The sequence below is a fragment of the Euprymna scolopes genome, chromosome 19 (genome assembly GCF_053919585.1).
Source record: "Euprymna scolopes isolate OS-2025 chromosome 19, ASM5391958v1, whole genome shotgun sequence".
Taxonomy (NCBI): domain Eukaryota; kingdom Metazoa; phylum Mollusca; class Cephalopoda; order Sepiida; family Sepiolidae; genus Euprymna; species Euprymna scolopes.
The window spans coordinates 86259963-86284156 of record NC_136500.1 but is presented as its reverse complement, the minus strand read 5'-3'; the positions used below and the strand labels follow the sequence as shown (position 1 = coordinate 86284156).

The 24194-nt window shown below is 33.9% G+C and overlaps 1 protein-coding gene across 1 annotated transcript in view; it reads left to right on the top strand.

Moving 5' to 3' along the window:
* The window catches only part of LOC145239817 (mitochondrial carrier homolog 2-like), a 60855-nt gene that overhangs the window by 32004 nt on the left and 4657 nt on the right, over positions 1 to 24194 (top strand). Inside the window, exons 6-11 of the mRNA XM_080103347.1 lie at positions 800 to 851; positions 4139 to 4198; positions 5735 to 5828; positions 9043 to 9075; positions 11765 to 11832; positions 19683 to 19758. Of these exons, the coding sequence (XP_079959473.1) occupies positions 800 to 851; positions 4139 to 4198; positions 5735 to 5828; positions 9043 to 9075; positions 11765 to 11832; positions 19683 to 19758 (383 nt within the window). The remainder of the gene's footprint in view (positions 1 to 799; positions 852 to 4138; positions 4199 to 5734; positions 5829 to 9042; positions 9076 to 11764; positions 11833 to 19682; positions 19759 to 24194) is intronic.

Sequence of the window (24194 nt, the reverse complement as noted above, 5' to 3'; positions counted from 1 at the left end):
AGCTTGAAATAGAATTTCATTTAATTTAATGCTCTTGCATTTTTTGATTTCAATAAATATTCGATTAATCGTAAAATAATTTCGAAAAATACTAATTCCATGCGTAACTGTCAATGTTATGTTGACGTGATAAAAACGTGTTGTCTTATTTTATTGCGATGCCTCCGTTCGGTCTCAACAGACAATAGACACCCCTGTAAGGTTAGCTGCATTTGTAATTGTGAGATAAAGGTTGCACAAACTCCGACACCTCCCTTGAATCAGCACTGCTTGGGTCCATTGGCAAGAAGAGGCCCAATACAGACTACGAGATAAATGGAGAGCACATACAGCACCTGGAATTCCCAAATGGTCACCCATTTTAGTACTGACCAGGTTCGACGTTGCTTAACTTTGGTAATCTGATAGGAACCGGTGTGTCAACTTTATTTAATCTATGAGGTAGATTGTTCTCATTTAATCAGCCATGACAGAGTAGAAGTGTTCATTTCTATGCTGTTCTTAGTTGTTATCGCCCATAGTAAGGATTGAACCTTCAATCTCTAGAAGACTGTCATTTAGAACTGATTGTTAAGCAACACCTTTCACTTTTACACCACACGTCCACATTAACCCATTCCATTTTGAAGGGAGGTCTAATGTCTCACAGATCATAAATATAATAAAATATAACAAATCCAATAAAAAAAAAGATTTGGTCAGATATATATGATTTTATTAATATGAATGATTACGTGCATGTAATTTCTATTTTTCTTCTTTTCACAACAATTTCAAAATGCTTTTCTGTCTTTCACAGTAATAATGGCACGGAACATGGCTCAATTTGTTGGTGGCGAAAAAGAATACAAGTAAGAATGATTTTTTTGTATAAATAATAATTGGAGTATTTCATTGTTCTGTGAATATGAAACTTATCGGATGATTCGGAATGATTATTCACAATAGTTCAACCTATGTAACCTGCTGCTTGCTGAAGCTGCTTATTTTTAAACTCGTCTCTGGAATCTTTACACGAGTAGATTCTTTTCAATCCTTACTGCAGCTGATAAAAAGAAGATTAATATAAAATTAACTTCTACCCAATTTTAGCTGATGTAAAAAAAACAACACTCTCATCAACTCTGTGTGTGTGTGTATATATATATATATATATATATATATATATATCAAAAATTACATTAGGCGCGTTTGAAAACCAAATTACAATGCAATATTACGAAAATAAACAAATATTTTACTTGTTTGAAATTTATTTCGGAGTCAGACTCCATCCTCAGTATTTTGTTTGTGTTTTTTTTTTCGTCTTTCTTGCCATGTTGTAAAGTTGGAGAAAGAAAAGTCGTAAAGATCTGCACATTGTCTCTCAGCGGTTGTATTTTGAAATGCTGGGAACAGTGTGTTGGCTACATGAGATTAACATCGGGGTGTGAGTTCCGTTATAGAAGTGTTGATTTAATTTGAATAAAATAAAATATGCATCAGGCACGCTTGAAAGCCAAATTACAACGCAATATTATGAAAATGAATATTGTTTGAAATTGATAGTGACAAGAAAGAAAAAAAAAAAAGAAACAAACAAAATACTGAGGATGGAGCTTGACACCAAAATATATTTAAATTATAAATTTCAAAAGTAAAATATTTGTTTATTTTCATAATATTGCATTGTGATTTGGCTTTCAAGTGCACCTGATGCATATTTTATTCAAATTAAATCAACGCTTTTATAACGAAACTTACACCCCTGACACATATATCTGTGTGTATGTGTGTGTGTTTTCTCTTTCACAAACTTAAGGCAGCAATGGAGACAGGGAAAAAGCAAATTAGACCAACTAATTCCTCCATCTAAAATGATTCAAAAGAAAAACAAAATCTTTCACTCTATTTCCATGATTCAACTAATCGAATAAAGAAAAAACTATAATTTAAAACTCTTCTGGACAGTGAAAAAAAACAGTGAAAGAGAAAAGGTTATAAACTGACAAAGTTTACATCTACAAGGTTTCTTAAATAAGTTTTCAGACTTTTTTCATACAAGCATTTAAAATTGTCATAGATGCTTTAAAATTCAGTTGTTATTGCTCTACATCTTATGAGATGACTGACCAATTTTTATGATTTCAGGTTCAAATAAACAGCTACAGCAGGAATTGGAATACACCCTACTAAAGCCTGATTGTCACAGCTGGTGAATTTAAAAAGTGCAATCTGGACGTGAGAACACCTTAGAAGAACGATATGCAATAAAATTGTGTTTTAAACTTGGAAAAAATGCAACAGAAACATATGGAATGATTCAGACTGGTTTTGGACTATCTTGCATGAATCAAGCATCAGTTTTTGAGTGGCATAAGAGATTCAAGGAAGGCAGGAAGCCTGAGGGATGATAAGTATAGCAGGAGTAAGGAAATCAGAATACCAGAGTTGATTGGCCAAATAGTAAATTTCATAAATAAGAAATGTTGTGCATCTATAGAGACAATAAATGAACAGTTTGATGTCAGTGTGGGAACTGTGTACACAATTATTTGTGAGGAACTGAAGATGCGGAAGATTTGCGCAAGTTTGTCCTAAGGGTGCAGCATAACTCCATTCTTGTCACAGACTATTTAACCAAGATGGGCATCAAGACAGTTCCTCACCTTCCCTATTGTCCAGACCTTGCTGTGAATTTTTGTGACTTTTGGTTATTCCCTGAGCTCATCGAAAAGCTTAGATGCTGTCGCTATGAGACAATTGAGGAAATGAAAGAGGCTGTGACGAGGGTCATTGACACGCTCCCACATTGATAGTACTCACATGGAGAGGACTTCATGTGTGTACTATCAATAAGAATGATTATATGAAAAAGTCTGGAAACTTATTGAAGGCACCTTGTGTATTATAAGAATAAAAGTCACAGCTGTGTAGCTAAAACTAAAAACTATACAAAATACACTTTAATAAACTATACATCATCAAATCCAAATAGGAACTCCCTATCCTATTGCATCTACCACCTGACGAAGGCCAGAGGAATAGTTGGCCGAAATGTCGTGAAACAATATCTAAGAGAAAGATGAGGATGATAGTCTGCAATAAATAAATTAATAAATAATACTCATCTCAATAATGAATTCCAATTAAATAATATATATACCATTCAGTACGGACCCGACCATGTAAGATCAGATAATAAATAAACATGAATTCATAAGACCAAAAAATTCAACCTTGGTCACCTTTCGAGGCCCGTGGCGCAGTGGATAGAGATGTTGAATCTCTACGGTTCCAGGTGAGAATTGTCTGAAGATAGCAATTTCAATCCTATCCAAAGCTAGCCAGAGGCTTACTTGGCCAAAAAATGTGCTGAGACAACAACAACAACTATGGATGGCAGTAATTGCTGAGAATGCAGTTGGGAGATTCGAAGTTCCTATCTGTCGCGGTTAACCACCTGATGAAGGCCAGAGGAATAATTGGCCGAAACGTTGTGAAACAACATCTAACAAAGATGAGGATAAGTCTGCAATAAATAAAATTAAATTACTTTTTATTTTTCATTCTAGATATTGTTTCAGAAACAACACTGAAATTGAGTCAGCTTTTTTTTTTTTTTTTCTGCTTTTTTTCTATTATCTTCACTGTCTATTTATTTATCTTTATCGATTCCTCTTGCTTATGTAATAATGGATGTCTGCAAATTTTCTTCCTAATTCTCCTTGTTTACTTTGTGATATTTCTAACTGGAATCCAGATAACTTTTGCATTGTTTCCACTTTGGAATTTCATTGGTTTATGAAATCCTAACAAACTATTCTGACCATTATCCATTGATGCCATAAAACTTCTTTACACAATTGCGCTTTTTTTAATTCTTTCACGAAAGGATTCACCTTTTTATTTTATAGTTAAAATTTTTTTTTTTTCATCAATAAACTAACTACATCTATTGCCCATCACGTTTCAGATGTTCTCGTAACCCAGTCCATGGTTAACAAAGAAAAGGAAGGGTTATAGTAAGCATGTTTGTCTAATTTTAGTTCCTACTAAAAAAACTATTAGTGATTTAAAATGATATGCTTTAAATAAATAATTTGACTAAAACAACAATTTTTATCACTATTGTTTTTTCTTCTTTTCTCTTTTGCAGTGGTATCATTTCCTCAATTGGCGTGATTTTAAGACATGATGGTCTGCCTGGATTTTTTAAGTACGTATTATGAAATTTATTTATTAGACATGCATATAGCTATACAACTAATTAATGATCTAACAGAATAACACATCATTAAGTCATTGCCTGATATATAGATGGCACCATTAATATAAAAAAAAATGCATATGATTTTTATAAAGTACTAACCTTCAAATCGCACATGTTAAAACTTGAATACAATTAGATTATTACTTTATAAATTAGTTATTTAAGTGACACTGCTGTTGGCTGTTTTCGCAGCTTGAAAGAATGCTCCAAAAAAAGAGATCTAACTTCAATGAAAAACTGATATTGGAAACTGAGGTGTATTCTAAGGTCAAAGACTAAACGTTCTACCAAAAAGGCATCGAAGTGTTAGAGAAGTATTATAGTCTGTGTATCACTCTAGAAGGAGACATTATAGCTTGACAAATGCAAATGACACATAAAAATTCAATTAGCTCCCACTAGATGCATGTATTTGCTCCGTGTTTTCCAGTTCTCATCATTCAATTGAATCTACTACTATACCTTCCTATATTAGTTCCAGCAAAATTAACTCTCCCACACATTACACAAACAGAGGTAGATAGTCAAACTTTACGCTTTTTGGAGGGAATTTGCGTTTTATTTTGCTAGATAAGTTTGTAGTGTTTTTATTTATTTGGTTTGAAAAACAAGTAATATTGAGCGCTACCGAAAAACAAGAAAAAATGGCCGCAGTGTCTCTTTACATCTTTGAAGTCTCAACAAAGATTTAAAAAAAACAATGGTGGTAGAAACCCACCCGATAAATGTTACCGTGGCATTTATTGGGTGGGTTTGTACCATCATTTTGTTTTATTTCTGATTGTTTGATGAAAGTACAGAAATTTTATTTAGGCACTCACCCATCCTATGTTATGAATGAGTTTTTAAATAATCTACAACTATTTATTACTCTTTTTTTAACTTCCTTCTTTTAAGTCCTCATTGTCAGAATTTACAATTTTGGGGAGAATTTGCAAGTTCTTTTTAACAAACTGTGTTTAGTATATTGTTAGATGTAATTAGTAATGAAATAATCTATTTTAAAGGTTTCAAACACAATAAGCACGTATTGCTAGGGCAAATAATTATAGAGATCCACGGGTAATGTGAAAGTAAATACAATATACTTTGATAATATCTGGGAATCCTTAGGAAAGGGTCATACTAAAATGGCAAGCTGTCTTGAAAGTCTCATCTAACTGTGACCAAAAGCAATGATTTGATAAAACGTCAGAGTTATGAAAACCATAGTAAGATGGAGTGAGAGTCTGAATGGTTTGAAACTCCAAACTAGGAAAAGCCTCATTCTGAATCTTGCATGTATCTTAAGTGTCTTTTTGTACTTTTTGATAGAAGAGTGCATTCACTAGTTGGCAAGTAATAATTTGGGTCCAAAAAAATAACTCCTGAATATTCTAAGTGAACACCACAATATCTCTTCTTGTTGCCACTTGAAAGTGATGAATGGCAAATGTTAAAGCAGTTAATATTTTTTTTTTTTTGTTGTTTGTTTTTTTGCAGGGGCATTATACCACGGCTGATGGGAGAGACTGTCAATCTTGTTGTAACAGGAGTATCGACATATATGTTGAACAAATATGTCATACAAGACAAGGTATTTTCGTTTGAAATTGATATTGCACTGTTTGAAAATTTGGAATATAAATTTTTTTTTTTTTTTTTATGGAAATTTCTCCAGAAAAGACATGAAGGCACTTAATGTAAGAAGGTAAAAAAAAAAATTTAAAGGTCAATAATTAACCAATGTTAAATGGATCGATAGTGATCCAGAAAACAGCAATTCTTTACTCTTTCGTGTTATTTGGATTCTTTGAACTACTTGAATTCTTGAGTGTTATTTTCACATTTTGGTGGCTGTAACTTCTAACCTTCTTCAGGTGTATTTTGTCGAATTCTAAAATCTGCACAGAATTTCAAACAGAACCCTTTATTAAATCTGTACAAGGACCTGTAGTCAAGTGGATAAAGTACTTAGTAAAATTCAGTTGTAAAAGTTACACTCCTCTGGAGGTGGAATGTTCAATCATTCGAAACAAGATTCAAAATTACAATTGCAATAGGACTCATGACTGATGGAACAAGAGCATACTACTTCTGTGGTAATTATTTTTATTTTATTTATATTTATACTTTAAAAAGGTATGCATGTAAAAAAAAAAAAAAAAAAAAAAAAAAAAAAAAAAAAAGTGGGGGGGGGCGTTTGAAATTCTGTGCAGATTCCAGAGTTCTACATAAACTTCCAAGTTCAACAAGATACACCTGAAGATGGTCGGAGGTTACACCAAGATGAGAACAGTAGTTTGATGAATGCAAATAATACGAATAATTAATTCTCATCTCCAAAATTCAGAAAAATTTAGTAAACATTCATCTTTTAAATATCACTATAAAGAAAGGAAAAGAAATAGGTCAATTTGCCTTTTAACTTGCAATTTAAAAATTGTAAGTTATTGCAAATCAAGTTAGGGTTTCTAAAGAAAGAAACATTTGAACACAAATGCTAAACATTTGTCCAGGAAATAAAATATTGCAAAATAGAATTATTCATTAATAAAATTGAAGCAATTAAAAAAAACAATAACAACAGTTAATTAATAAAATGTCCCTTCTCTAAATCCATATGCAAATTAGTTAACCTTGCAACTGATATTGCATATATGTAAGCAGTATATAAAAAAAAATGATGCATCTCTTGTGTAACATTGAATTGAAATGTGCTGTTTTGACTTTGCTATTAGTGCGAGAAATGAGCTCAATTTTCATGTTTATTCATTTAGAAATTAAAATGGCTGACATGTTTACTATTGTGACCTTTTGTAATACGAAAGTAATTTGATTCCTTTAAATTGATAAGAACAGAGTAATTTCTGACTTGAATGAAAGATGAAAAGATAAATTTTTCATGTGCCACTATTATAGTAAATAACTGATAGTGCATGTGCTACCACTTCTGCAAAGGAGATTCTTTTTTATTTTAATTGTTCATATTTATTAATCTCTGACTGGATTATTTTGAGTTGTAAGCTAACTATGACTATGATGGTATGGTTACAAAAATGGGAAGGTTATATTTGATACTGCCATTTTGTATGGAACATTTCTTTTCTGAAACTAAATAGTTTCAGAAAAGAAATGTTCCATACAAAATGGCAGTATCAAATATAACCTTCCCATTTTTGTAACCATACCATCATAGTTATACCAAAAATATTGCACCCCTCCACACGTACACACACTTTTTTAGCAAAATTGGAAAGTCTTTTCAGTTTCAATTTTGTTAAAAAAAAAAAACAAAGGAATGTGTAAAAAAAAAAAAAAAAAAAATGATTTTTATTTATACTTTATAAAAGTGTGCATGTAAAAAAAAAAAGAAAGAAAAAAAAGCTATTTTAATTTTGTTAAAAAAAAAATATATATACACATATGTATTTGTAAAAAAAGAAAAAAAAAGTATTTTCTAAAAGTGTACTTTTTTTTTTTGTTAAGTAAAAATTTTAACATGTTATATATATTTAGTATGTTGATTTTGTTTTTAAATCAAATGTCTTGTTGAATTTTACACATTGACCTCATCTTATTGTATTTTTGTCTGGAAATAATACTAGATATGCCAAACTAGTTTTTGTAAAAACCTAGAAATAGACCCTATTCATTTTTTAGTTTGCTTGTCTTAACTATGAATTTGAAGCAAGTTGAACTAAATATATGTATTCGATTTAAATTTGTTTTTTTTACTACAAGATGCTTCACATGGAGTTTTACTTAATCTTTTACATAGATATGTAGTTGCCATTAATGTATACATCAATGTTTTTGGGAAGTTTTGATTCAATAAGTAGACATGGTGTCATTTCAAAAAAGGGTCTGCCACCATCTTTCAGCAGTTCCATTTTAGTGTGATGAATGAGGCGCTGATTTCTCATGTTTAATACTATGGTTAATTAATAAAAGTTCAAAGTCTTTATTAGTAAATTCTGTTCCATTGTCAGAGCGAATATACTGCTCTATAAGGGGCAATATTAGCTAAGTATTTCTTCGTTGCTAGCAGAGTATCAGATTTGTTCACTCCCATAGGCCGAGATAATTTTTCTCAGCTGATGGGAGCAAACAAGTTTCTTCTCTCATTGTGAGACTAATAATAAATTTTTTTCACTTAGAATATTTTCCAGTGGAAAAATCTACTACTACAATTTTAAGATACCATATTGGCATTTGGAATTTGCTTATGTTTTCTGATTAACCACTTTGATTATTACAGTTACTTACTATTGAACTATTTCATTTGCATATCTACATTTCACCAATCAATATTTTCTTTGGATTGTACTACACTTTCAATTTTTTTCTTCACTGAACCTGGACTTAATTTGGAATATCCTTTTAAACCTATAAATTTCTGCATCATCAACTTTTATACAAATATGACTTCTTTCGTAGTTTGTAGTTTTCAATTTATGTGCTAACCAACAAAATTATGGCTGGCTTATGCATATTATTTTGCTAACTAGTTTGCTCTGAGGATAAGAGCCATTCTTTGAAACTCCATGGATTAATGAAAACTAAGTTGTATTCCTTGTCGAATTGTTGTAAATTCTAATTTACAAAGTTTAAATTGAAATTCTTATCTATGCTGTATCTCGAATATTGAGCCTTTTCATCTGGTTAGGATTGTCCTATAAATATTAGTAGTAATATTTACACTCACCTTTTAGTTTACAGAATTATTCAATTTGTTAGCTTGAAATTTTTTTCATATAAATGTATGCATCATCATTAATTTAAAGGAAACTCTTTTTTTTTCTTTTCAGAAAGCTTCCATCTACACAGCTGCATTTGTTGGTGTAAGTTGTTTTAAAAATCTATATTTATATAACATTTGAAACATAATACTCTTTTCTTTTTTTTTTTTTTTTGTACTTGCTTTGCCTGTTTGTATGCAAATCTCAAAGTTTGATTACTTCAGCAAAACAGTATGAACTAACATTCAACATTTCATTGAATTGAGCTCTTTATTTTTTAAGGTTTTTGTCAACTGAAATGTTTAGAGTTCGATTGGTACAAAATTGGGATGAAAAAATTCAAGGGTGTTGAGATGGGTGAGGTTATAGAACACATACATCGTATTTATACAAGTTAATATATCGGTGGTGAAAGTTGTCTGGATTTTCCAATTTTAGCATATGAGAGAGATAAGTGAAGGCTTCACATTGAAAGAGAAAAGAAGCCGAAGACTTGAAAATCTCAACAAAGCAAACTAAAATAATTTGACAGTTATGCATACTTAAAATTGTCTACCAAGTTTTGGCAAATATTGATTTGCCAAAACTTGGTAGACAATTTTAAGTATGCATAACTGTCAAATTATTTTAGTTTGCTTTGTTGAGATTTTCAAGTCTTCGGCTTCTTTTCTCTTTCAATGTGAAGCCTTCACTTATCTCTCTCATATGCTAAAATTGTGTTTTTAAAAAGTAAAAACTTCATTTTGCAATAAATTTCATCAAATGAGTTTTATTCCAATCAACAGCTCTTGTTTTGATAACTGATATAAGGGAAGACAGGGAAGCTAACACTCCCATAGTCTCAAGTCCTCTTCTTGCTACCAATGACACTAAAGAAATCTGATTAAGCAATTTTCAAATTGTCACTGTTGGAACCATCTCTCTCCTTTTTGATCAATGATATTCTTCCAACATCATTTGCCCTACTAGCGCAATAACATTTCAATAGCATGCCTTATAATTTGTGCATTAATAAGATTGGCAGAAAAGACAAATTGATGAGATGCTAAGACATGATTCCGAATTCAATTCACGTCTGAAAACACCAAATCTTTTTTACATATGTTCTTGTATCATAATATATATAACTGTGGTTAACTTTTTATTTTAACAGTAGAAAGGGGGAAAAAAAACTGTCAACTTTTTATTTTCTCTCGCACCAGAAAGCATCTTATATCTTTACAAAGCCACCATTCACCCATGCATGGAGTATTGTCACATATGGGCTGGTGCATCTACCACGAGTCTCTCCCTCTTAGACAGCTAATAGTTCCCGCATTATTGACCAAACTCCAACCTCACTGCAATGTTGCATCCATGTTTCTGTTTTACAAGAACTTTAAAGAAATGTGCTTTGAGGAACTCGTAGCACTTGTGCCCCCGCAACATAACTACTCTGACTAAGACGACAAGCTGCAAAATCCCACCCCTTCATTGTTGACGTCCCTAGATGCCAAAAAGCCTTTTACTCTAATAGTTTCTCCCCTTGGACTGCTAGACTTTTCAATTTCTTTCCCTATTTCCTGCTTCCCTGACTGTACTAACTTGCAGAAGTTTAAATGTAATGTGAACAGACATCTCACTGCTTAACTCTTCCACAGTTCCTTGTTAGACACGATCTCAAATAGTCTTATGTTGCAAGTGGCAATATACTTTGTTTAGGCTGAAAAAGAGTTAAAAAACAGAAACAGTTAACTGTTTATTTATTTTTTTAGAAGAGGACATTAATTCTTTTTTATAGTAAAACTAGCCTGGGTGCCTGGCGTTGCCCGGGTGTTTGGAAGTGCGTGTTGAGGGAAAAAAAAAAAAAAGTGGTAGTAGGCAGGCAGGCTCCAACCCATACCGCAAAGGAGGAAAAGAATGTGAAAGAAAAAAACCTGCCGTGTTTGCCGTTGCGTCCATTGCCAAACTGGAAGTGGCGAAGGTTTAAATAAAGGCTAGTCAATCGAAAAGAGGAGATGACTTTCGAAAAGTGTCCAGTTGAGCGTGAAGTAATTAATATTTTTAGCCAATTTTTCGTTTTTTGTTGCCTGAAGGGTCGAGTTTCAAAACAATACTGATCTCTTGAAAATCTGTCGCCTCTATAGAAAGTTTTAGGCAGACATACATACATACATACATACATTTAAACACAGGAGATTTATATTATAGATAATTGTTTTTTAAGTTGTTTTTTTTGTTTTTGTTTTTTTTCAGAAGCTCTATTTTTTATATTCTCACAATGTAACCTGTTTGCTAGTATTACAAAGAAATTCAAAGTTTGGAATTATTTTTTAAAACAAGTTGAAATATTTTTTATATTTAATGGGGTATGCTCCTTCAAAGTTGGGAGGTTCTATTTGTAAACGATGCTGCTAGGAAATTAATTCATGTTCTGCTTTCAACCAATCAGAAACCAGAATTTTTCCATAAAAATGAAATCTTTTAGCATTCCAGTGCATAATTTTTTCGTATCTACACAAGGATCTTTTGCTCTTTGGCTGCAAAATTAGAAAATCCAGAACCTGTACAGAACAGCTGCCCACCGAGAATTCTTCATATCCAGGACTTGTATAGAATAACTATGCATCGGAAACTCTTCTGAAATTAGACAAGAATGGATATTGAGATGTACCCATTTAATTTGCATGTTTAGCAATGAAAATTTTTAACTTCAGTCCACTTAATGGATGAAGCCTCTTCATAGTGCTGCATGAATGCGCATCTAAAAATATATATTGAGTGAAAATTATTATTTTTTTTTTCTTTTTAGTTGGTGGTCAACCAGTTGGCGTATCCTTTCAGCTTAGTTTCTACCATCATGATGATCAGTGGCAGCGGGTAAGTAATCACCTTTTCTATCTATTTCTAATCAATCTATCAGATACCCCCCTCCCTCCCCCATCATATTTTCCATGACAAATGTGCACCAACATACAAAGTTATCTTCTCAGAGTTCAAAAGTTGGATCTTAATACCATTTAAGCTAACATTACATAGTGATATGGGACAAGAAGGAGAAAGAAGCAACCTTAGTAGAAGTTAATGTCCCCAATGATGCTGGGTTAAACAGAGCTGAAAGGGAAAAGATAACAAATCACCAAGTTCTTATGTATGACATGAAAAGAAACTGGAATCTTAGGAAGATTTCCATCATTCCAATAATTATAGATGCATTTGGACTCATGAAAATGAATTTCAAAAACTACCTGGCAAATATATACCCAATGAATCAAATTCAAGAGAGATTCAATTACACTTAAAGGGATGGTCAGAATCTTAAAAGGCTCTGTTATGATGTATGAGATAGTGGGTGAATGTCTGGCATCTGGTAGGATGACCCATCCCCAGAAAACAAAATGATATTTAAACACAAAAAAAAATAGCTAATTTTCATTTGTTATCACTGTATTATGTTATTGGCATGCATCGCAATGTATTTTGGTAATTGTGGCAACGTTGGTGTGCCAAGTTCAAATCCAGTTTGTTCCACAGAAATACTTTGTTCAAACCCACACTTGACCTTGTGTCTAACCTCTTGAAGAAGAGGTAAATAAATAGCAATAAACTTTTCTACAATTTATTTTTAAAAATTATGTAGTCTCATTTGTTTGGAAATATTTTTCAATTATGATTGAAAAATCAAAATTATCAAGGGGAATAATTCATTTGTTAATTGAAGAATTGTCTTCCTTACAACTAAATTTTGTTTTGTTTTCTATATAGAAAGTAATTTAATAGAATAAATTGCTGAATGTATTGAATAAGTTTTGTTCAATTTTAATGTTAATTTTGAAGAGAAATAAATCAATACTTTGTACCAGTGATTGACATAGTCCAAAGTACTCCATTTTAATATCGAATATCCATGTATGAGCCTTACAGTCCATAATAGAACATCTCCTTTTTTTTTAATTGGCAAGAAAAACACAAAAGTTGCTTTATTTACATATAATATATTCGCAAAATCAAGACAACCAAATATAAAATGAGAACATCATATGTTGTATTTCCTAATGCGTTACAATTGTTTCGTAACCATTTGGACAATTTCAAATTTTATATAATTTAAAAATATTTCAAAATAGCTACTCTTCAGACGGCGAAATACATTTGTTATACATATAAGAATACATTCATAATCCCTACTTTATGGAATTAGGCAGTTGGACTGGTGCTACCAGATCAGGCTGTCTAGTGGCTTCCTGAGATGAAATGCACCTACATTAAACTTCTGTTTTTGTTTTCTATTCTCTTTTGTAAAACTTAATTATGTTCTGCAAAAACAAAAACATCCCCCTTCCCCTTCCTTTTTTTTCCTTCCCTACTTCCCAACCCCGTCGGTGGGGCATTAGAATACACCAACTGTCCCCCTGCAGAGAGTAAAGGCCTCTCAAAGGGGCCACCTGTTGGCCATGGGTGGCAACCCGTAATGACTCGGAAAAGGATCCTGGTGGCTGAGCAACTGGTATCTAGGGAAATTAAAGATATCGGTTGCAACACTCCATTTTGGCCTCGTACAAGGCTAGATGGGATAGTTATCTTCTACTTTTCTATCAATTTCCTCTAAACCGTAACAAATACAGTTCTACCCTACACCACTATAAACTATATAGATTTTTTCCCCTCTTTTCCATGTGTAAGAAGACGGTGGCTATGGTCAAATGTGCCAAATGATTAAAGTCATGACATGGCTGTATAGTGCTGGAAGTTACCATAAATGACTTGGATTGTGTTAACTAAAGGATTATGGGTGCTCATGGCTCCCATTTGGAACATGTATACTGTTTATGTAGCCCTGGCATGACAAGGCGAATGGGTTTCCCCCTTAACATGCCCCAATATTGGAGCATAAACAATGAATTAAAAAATATATATATATATATATATATATATATATATATATATATATATGGCCAAGTATAAAAACTTCAAGCGCCAACACGTCAACTCGGATAGTTCAGATAATGAACTACATCAAACATCCTCAAAATTTATTGCATTGGAATTCACCAAAGAAATCAAAATAACTGACTTATCACCGTTTATTATGCATAAAATTATATCGGCATATATTACCCCAAAAAATGTAAAAACTTTAAAAAAAATAAAACCCTACTGGTGGAAGTGGAAAGAGAAAAACCTGCCACTTTTCTCCTAGGAATGAAAACTTTCCACAGCATAAATATCAAAACTTATCTACAGAAGACCTCGATGTGCACTACTGAAGAAATAACAAAAGAACTTAAAAACCAAGGAGTAACAAACGTTAAAACAATTACAAAAAAAAAGAGAATCAGCCTATACTTACGAACACTTACATTATGCAGTTCGATAGACCCACTATCCCAAAACAAATCAAAATTGGGTTCAACGTTGAAAAAGTGTAACCCTTTATACTAAACCCACTTCAGTGCTTTAAATGCCAGAAGTTTGGGCACCATGAGGATGCATGTAGGGGATGAGCCAGAAAAATCCAGACCACACTGTCAATGACTGCAATCTTGATTGCAAATGTGCAAATTGTGGAGAAAACCATCCTGCTTATGCTAGAGCATGCAGAATCTAGAAGAAAGAAAAGGAAGTAGTGTCAATAAAACATACCAAAAACATCTCCTTCCTTAAAGCCAGAAAAATAGATGGATACATGAAGGAAAAGATGTACTCTCAAGTCACTTCAAGTATATATCATCCAACATCACTAACCAAGACTCCAAATACGAAATACTAATAAACAAATTGTTACAATTGGGACCAAACGACTGGCCAAATTTATATATGAAATCAAACCAAACATATCATCAAAAATTAATCATCCCATTAAATCATCAACTAATGTTACCAATAAAACAAATTCTCAACCAAAATCAGAACATCCAAGATAACAAAGTCGATCAAAAGAAAGACTACAAAAATCACCAGTATGTCGTGCAGATGCTGAAAAAGACGAAACTAAGGAAAAACAACATTAGTCAAAGGAAAGACCACACAGGTAACCAATACGTCTTCCCCGTGGCGAAAAAAACACTTGAAAAACAAATAAAAGATACATCTACCAAAAAGCAAAATAATATAAAGAAATTACCACAAACAGAAGCCACTACTACTACAAATAGATTTACGGAATTAGAAGACATGGAAATTGAAGTTACTCCTCAAACCAAAAAAAAATCATCATGAATTACAAGATAATCCAATAATTTCAAACGTTAGTAGTTTTCTAGCACAGTAGAGAGAGCCTACCTTCTTTGCAGCATGTTGGCAATGCTCTCAATGTTCCCTGGTAATGTTAGACCGAGAAGTTTAAAAGAAGTACTTTCAAGTAATGAGTTTTTGGCCATTGCTATTGGTGGTAGAGAAGGTCTCTTGTAATTATTGAAGGAAACAAGTTTAATCTTGGCAGCATTGAATGTAACCATCCATTTTTGTCCCCATTCCTCTACAGATTGGAGGTCATCCTCGTGTTTCTGCCATTTTCTTAGACATGTGTTCATTTGTTTTCCTGTCATGCCTATTATAGAGCGTGGTGTCATTGGCATATATACCCATCTCAGAGACCATTTTATCAGGGAGGTCATTTATGAATATTAGGAATAATAAAGGTCTAAGGATGGACCCCTGAGGTACTCCTGCATTTATATCAGATGTACTCCCGCATTTATATCAGATGTACGTTTAGATGTACGACTATCAAGGACAATCTGGATTTTTCTCAAAACTACATAAGATAATGGCTATTAGGCTATATTTATTGAATTTGTATATGGCATCTGTTGTTGCAAACCTACAATACTTTAGTCCAGGAGGGAATTTCTGCAGTGATTTTATTATATATTCAATTAATCTTTTAATGTGTTTTTATAATTTTTTTTTCCAATTTATTTTATTGATTTATTTCCCAAATATGAATCTACACCTTGAAATTCTAGTTTCTATTTATGTTTAACTATTCTTTTTCAATCCACCATAGTTTTGTATAAATTTTATTTACATGTTACGATCTACTAGTTAATGTTTTTTTTCTTTATACGTTAGTTCTTAAGAAAAAATTATAATTAAAAGATTTCTTTAGATAATATTAATTAAAATTCATGTTCATTTCTTACTGTTTATGTCAATAATTTAAGTTTTAAATTTAACTTATCTAAGTATTATATTTTCATTTTTAATCCTTACTATCCGTTATCCTTCCTAATACAATTATGTTGTAAGGGAGATAACACTTTTCCCAATATTTATCTATTTAACATTTATCGAAATTGCATGTATTTTTACTTTTATGTATTGGCTTTAGTATTTAGTAATCGCCTTTGCTTAATTTAAACTCATAGTTATCATCTTCATATCAATTTAGGCTCAATTTCTCCTTTGCTTTATATCTGGATATGAGATGTGGTTGATGACAAAATGGCAAAACGACACGATTCTGTCTGTAGCGATTTGGATGGAGAAACTTGCCAGTCTCACTGTAAAGAATCGTATCTCAATTGGTGTGGCCATGTGGCCTGCTATCAGTCATCTGACACACTTCAAAGGATATCGAACATCAATGTCATGGCCTACACTTAACACATAGAATGGTCTTAAGCTGCACTTAACACATAGCATGGTCTTAAGCTGCACTTAACACATAGCATGGTCTTAAGCTGCACTTAACACATAGCATGGTCTTAAGCTGCACTTAACACATAGCATGGTCTTAAGCTGCACTTAACACATAGCATGGTCTTAAGCTGCACTTAACACATAGCATGGTCTTAAGCTGCACTTAACACATAGCATGGTCTTAAGCTGCACTTAACACATAGCATGGTCTTAAGCTGCACTTAACACATAGCATGGTCTTAAGCTGCACTTAACACATAGCATGGTCTTAAGCTGCACTTAACACATAGCATGGTCTTAAGCTGCACTTAACACATAGCATGGTCTTAAGCTGCACTTAACACATAGCATGGTCTTAAGCTGCACTTAACACATAGCATGGTCTTAAGCTGCACTTAACACATAGCATGGTCTTAAGCTGCACTTAACACATAGCATGGTCTTAAGCTGCACTTAACACATAGCATGGTCTTAAGCTGCACTTAACACATAGCATGGTCTTAAGCTGCACTTAACACATAGCATGGTCTTAAGCTGCACTTAACACATAGCATGGTCTTAAGCTGCACTTAACACATAGCATGGTCTTAAGCTGCACTTAACACATAGCATGGTCTTAAGCTGCACTTAACACATAGCATGGTCTTAAGCTGCACTTAACACATAGCATGGTCTTAAGCTGCACTTAACACATAGCATGGTCTTAAGCTGCACTTAACACATAGCATGGTCTTAAGCTGCACTTAACACATAGCATGGTCTTAAGCTGCACTTAACACATAGCATGGTCTTAAGCTGCACTTAACACATAGCATGGTCTTAAGCTGCACTTAACACATAGCATGGTCTTAAGCTGCACTTAACACATAGCATGGTCTTAAGCTGCACTTAACACATAGCATGGTCTTAAGCTGCACTTAACACATAGCATGGTCTTAAGCTGCACTTAACACATAGCATGGTCTTAAGCTGCACTTAACACATAGCATGGTCTTAAGCTGCACTTAACACATAGCATGGTCTTAAGCTGCACTTAACACATAGCATGGTCTTAAGCTGCACTTAACACATAGCATGGTCTTAAGCTGCACTTAACACATAGCATGGTCTTAAGCTGCACTTAACACATAGCATGGTCTTAAGCTGCACTTAACACATAGCATGGTCTTAAGCTGCACTTAACACATAGCATGGTCTTAAGCTGCACTTAACACATAGCATGGTCTTAAGCTGCACTTAACACATAGCATGGTCTTAAGCTGCACTTAACACATAGCATGGTCTTAAGCTGCACTTAACACATAGCATGGTCTTAAGCTGCACTTAACACATAGCATGGTCTTAAGCTGCACTTAACACATAGCATGGTCTTAAGCTGCACTTAACACATAGCATGGTCTTAAGCTGCACTTAACACATAGCATGGTCTTAAGCTGCACTTAACACATAGCATGGTCTTAAGCTGCACTTAACACATAGCATGGTCTTAAGCTGCACTTAACACATAGCATGGTCTTAAGCTGCACTTAACACATAGCATGGTCTTAAGCTGCACTTAACACATAGCATGGTCTTAAGCTGCACTTAACACATAGCATGGTCTTAAGCTGCACTTAACACATAGCATGGTCTTAAGCTGCACTTAACACATAGCATGGTCTTAAGCTGCACTTAACACATAGCATGGTCTTAAGCTGCACTTAACACATAGCATGGTCTTAAGCTGCACTTAACACATAGCATGGTCTTAAGCTGCACTTAACACATAGCATGGTCTTAAGCTGCACTTAACACATAGCATGGTCTTAAGCTGCACTTAACACATAGCATGGTCTTAAGCTGCACTTAACACATAGCATGGTCTTAAGCTGCACTTAACACATAGCATGGTCTTAAGCTGCACTTAACACATAGCATGGTCTTAAGCTGCACTTAACACATAGCATGGTCTTAAGCTGCACTTAACACATAGCATGGTCTTAAGCTGCACTTAACACATAGCATGGTCTTAAGCTGCACTTAACACATAGCATGGTCTTAAGCTGCACTTAACACATAGCATGGTCTTAAGCTGCACTTAACACATAGCATGGTCTTAAGCTGCACTTAACACATAGCATGGTCTTAAGCTGCACTTAACACATAGCATGGTCTTAAGCTGCACTTAACACATAGCATGGTCTTAAGCTGCACTTAACACATAGCATGGTCTTAAGCTGCACTTAACACATAGCATGGTCTTAAGCTGCACTTAACACATAGCATGGTCTTAAGCTGCACTTAACACATAGCATGGTCTTAAGCTGCACTTAACACATAGCATGGTCTTAAGCTGCACTTAACACATAGCATGGTCTTAAGCTGCACTTAACACATAGCATGGTCTTAAGCTGCACTTAACACATAGCATGGTCTTAAGCTGCACTTAACACATAGCATGGTCTTAAGCTGCACTTAACACATAGCATGGTCTTAAGCTGCACTTAACACATAGCATGGTCTTAAGCTGCACTTAACACATAGCATGGTCTTAAGCTGCACTTAACACATAGCATGGTCTTAAGCTGCACTTAACACATAGCATGGTCTTAAGCTGCACTTAACACATAGCATGGTCTTAAGCTGCACTTAACACATAGCATGGTCTTAAGCTGCACTTAACACATAGCATGGTCTTAAGCTGCACTTAACACATAGCATGGTCTTAAGCTGCACTTAACACATAGCATGGTCTTAAGCTGCACTTAACACATAGCATGGTCTTAAGCTGCACTTAACACATAGCATGGTCTTAAGCTGCACTTAACACATAGCATGGTCTTAAGCTGCACTTAACACATAGCATGGTCTTAAGCTGCACTTAACACATAGAATGGATTAGTTGATGATGACCTGATCTTAGTAGGTAGCATAAGCAAAAAAATGGCAACAAACAGAAGTCATATATACGAAACCTCTGTGATTGCCTTAAGCATGAAGGTGAAAAAAAACAAATTTATAAAATTGTAATAATTCTGTGAACATTATTTTGTTACTTGTTTAATTGTTTTGTTTAATTGTGTTTTGTGCAAATTTTTTTTTTCCAGTCTGATTGCTGCTTTACCACCAAATATGCCAGAGTATTCATCATGGATCGCATGCTGGTCTAACCTGGAATCGATAGTGAGTATATATATTTTTTTTATATGATAATTACTCCCTTCTTCATGTGTATATTGTCGAACTTTTGAATATTTCTGTCCAACTCAGGAATTTGGACGGAATTTCGAGCGGAACCCTTTATTTACTTCACGGGGGTAGCATGCTCTCATTCCGTCAGCCATGACTGGATAGAGGTCCTAAGTAATTCGCAATTGAAGAAGGTCGGGGGGGTTACATCGCCCGAAATGTGAAAATCACTCAAGATGAGAATAGTAGTCCGATGAATCCAAATAAAATGACAGCTTTACTAGTCCAAATATGACAACAATGCTCCATACAATAGATTTGTAGAGATGGAGAATAGACTCGGGTGTGAGAAAGATTTCTGAGTGATAGAGAGAACTGACTTTATAAGAAGCAAAACGAGCAGTGCATCTAATGTATGAACTCCAAGAAAGATTTGACAAGAAAGAAAAACCAAGAAGTTTCAGGGTCGATTTCTCTTCAAAAGCAGAACTATACATGAGAATCTCTTGAAGAAAAGAGACACGCTTGTGATATAGATCAAATACATGTGAACCAATTAGAAAAACTAACCTTTACACACACACACACACACACACACACACAAATCTGCTTCAGGATAAGAACAGGGATTGATACTCTTTTTGTTATTTAGAAAAAGTGGATTTGTGCTTAAATTTATTTTTCTCTTTCATTTTAACTTTTTCATGTTTACAAGAAAAAGTTGGTCTTTATTATTTTTGTCATTTGTCTGGATTTTATCACTTTCTTTCTCTGTTCCTTTTTTTTTTTGTTTCTCTCTCCCCCTTTCTTCATCTAGTCTTTCCAAATGTTATTTTTGCCATACTTCAAATGATTTACAATGCAAGTGCGAGGGGGGGGGCGTTGAAGACTTTTGCTTTATCAAAGAATGACTTCCTGTCTCCCCTCACCCCACACATACATACGCACTGGCACTCGGTGTATTTCTCTTAATTCTGAAGTTATGAACCAAGAGAATGTATCATTCAATTTTTTCTTTATTATTATACACAAAAAAAAAATGCTAATTTATACAAAATTTAGCTAATTTAAAAGCAAAATGAACTTAAAACATATTGGTCAATATTTTCAGTATAAAAAAAAAAGTGTAGGCGAGATTATGTGTGAACACCATAAAAAACTTGCACAAAGAAGAAAAAAAGTTAGAATTTAGTGAGGGATCAATTTTGTATATGGATGTAACGTAAAATGATGCCCCACTTCAGAACCAGTCTAGCGTTTTAGGGCAGTTAACTAATTTTCTATTTGCTATGGGAGGTAAATTCTGTGCATTTTTTGGGGGGGTGGGGGTGGGGGGAGTCTACAGTTTCCAGGCCTATATAAAATATCTAATAATGATATGGGAGTAATTTCTTTGAAATGAACTAATATTATGTTACATACAAGGTTGCAGACAGGATGCAGACTCTGACTCCTTTGATATCTCCAACTCCGACCTCTTTACCCCTATGTGGAAATCTATTCTGCAGATCCATATACTAGCCTCGCACACCTATTCAGCATGCGTTTTATAGATACTTTTCATGTATATCATTTTTTACGTTATCACTTGTATGATAAATATACTCACATATGCACTCAACCAACTTTATAGAATACGTTAAGATAACAAAGGAATAAAAAAAATTTACGATGAAATTTGATGCTATCAGTTCAAAAGGGAATACAATTAGTGGTGGGACGATTAATCGGAATCGTTAATCGTAAGAATCGTGTATTTTGGGAGGTATCGGAATCGGAATCGCATCGTTAAAAAATACCTTAATTTTCCGATTCCTTCATTACGATTCTTTTAGGCTGATGTTGAAAAAAAAGAAAAAAAAAATCCTGATATTTCTAACCGCAAGAGAGAAATGTAGCATGTTATAAAAAGAAACCAAAGAAATTCATTATTAACAGGGCAATGCTTAGTGCCCCTCCCTTACAAGGTTCATTCATTCAGATCTGTTGTAATCAAAACTACAAAAGAGTTAACTTGAAAAGAAGTATGCAGGGCTCTACATTGCAAGTAAAAATAAAAAAAAAACGCTTATCTTTTTGGCAATTGTTTTTTTTTTACTGACAAATCTTCTAATACTGAATGAAAATGCTTTTTCAACTTATATTTTCTTAAAATAAAACGAGCAAAGTCAAATTATTTAAACAGTAAACGGTTTAATAGAACAATGTATTTTTTTTTCTTTTTTTTAAAGAAGGCTTTTGAAAGAAATATCTCTAAAATGAAATTGATCACGTATTATTTCGCAAAGTTTTGACAGTAGTCGGCTTCTTTTGAAGTTATAAAAAAAATCGACCCCATACCTATCTCTTCCAAACCTAAAGTTATTAAATAACCCCTTCGTTAATTCAAGGGTAATTAATTCAATTCAGTCAAGTTTTTTTTTTTTTTTTTTAATTTCATTGAAATAAAATCCATTTTTTAAAATTTTTTCTCCAGAAAGATAAAACCCTGAATTTGATTATATTAAAAGCAGAATAATATAATCTTTTTTCTAGAATTTTAAATTGAAAATTAAGTGTTTTGCACAGTTTTTTGCCGAACGAAAAAGAAATTAATATATATATTTTTAAAAGGTTTTGTAATCAATTAATTTTTATGTCTAAATAATATTTACGATTAATTGAATAATTTCATTTTAAAAAGTATTTATAAATAGAATTTTACTTAAGACTTATAGTTAATAGTTTAGCAATATTGAACCGCATCAACCATGTGTGAATTGAACACAGTCAACCAAAAAAAAAAATTCAAAAGAAAATGCATATTTGCATTTCATTATGTAAACTTTTATACATTAGTTTCAAAAATTAAATTCTATAAGTTTTTTTTGTTAACTACCGGTTGGTACAATTTACTGCCCCATCCCTTTATATTTTTTTCTTTTTGTCTTTTTTAGCGGATTTAAAAAAAAAATTTTTTTTTTACACAGTGATCACTACTTATCAAGGCCCGGAAGCCACTCAGGGATAAGGGTTATTGCAAGTACATTACGTTAGTGTGGAGATTTGATGAAGTGTTTAATTAGGGGGGGGGCGGTTCATTAGGAATTTGTTAACATTGGACTTGAAGACATCCAAGTTGTAGTCCGGAGGGAAGCAGGCAGACGGAACAGAGTTCCACAGGCGTGCAGTTCTAAGAAAGAAGCTTTGTTCATGGAATCCGCGTTTTGATTTAGGCACAGAGATAGAGTGGGGGAAATTTTTCCCAGTGGATTCAGCTAGACGGGTGTTTTTCGTGAAAGATTGGTGAGGGGGGACCAGGGATTGGAGTTCAGACGAGCATCTGCCATGAAAGTAATGATAAAACAAGGATAGGCTCGCAACGTCTCTTCTGTGGGAGAGAGGTTGCAGGGTAGAGAAAAGAGCATCCCCCACTAAACCACGAAGTCTATTTTGTACTCTGTCAAGGCATGATAGGCTGTTTTTGGCAGCTCCTGCCCAGATATGGCAACAGTATTCCATCCTTGGACGTACTTGGCTTTTATATAGATAGAGAATTGCATCAGTAGTGAGATATCTTCTGGAGCGGTAGAAGGATCCCACTATCTTTCCAGCGACCTTGGCAACAGACTTGATGTACGTGTTCCATTTCAGATCAGGAGTAAAGGTCAAACCCAGAAGCTTGTCAAAACACGGGGCCTCACCCAGATGAGAGCCATCCATCACAATTGATGCCAGCTGGGGATCAGAGCGTTGATGATGTAAGGATAGGAGTTTGGCTTTGGATGCATTAAAGGTAACCAGCCACATCTTCCCCCACTGAACCACGCGCTCGAGATCAGAGGAGAGAGAATCCGAGAGAACTTTGTCATTTACAGCCTTTGATGTGTTGCCGTAGATGGTCGTGTCATCAGCATAGATGTCAACGAATGATTTAAGTATGTGTTTAGGGAGGTCATTGTTGTAGATCAGGAAGAGAGTTGGGCCCAGGATTGACCCCTGAGGTACTCCAGCATTTATATTGCAGGCCTCCGATTTTTGTCCATCTACCACTACTCTTATGAGCCTATTGAAGAGAAATGATTTAATGATTGAGAAAACATTTCCAGTTATACCGTAACTGGAAATCTTGTGAAGTAGACCCTTATGCCATACCTTGTCGAAAGCCTTTGATATGTCAAGAGCAATTGCCCTAGAAAGGAAGCCTTTGTCAAGAGATTCACTAATCCTGTGGGATATATCCCGTCAGCACATCTGTGGTAGATCTTGCAGAGCGGAAACCATATTGTGTGTCACTAAGAAGGTTATTCCTGCTGAGGTGGTTGACTATTTCTCTATTTAATATGGATTCCAGCAACTTACTCATAACACACAGGAGACTTATTGGTCTGTACTGAGAGTGAGAGGACTTATCACCTGAATTCTTAAATACAGGGCAAACTGATGAGGTC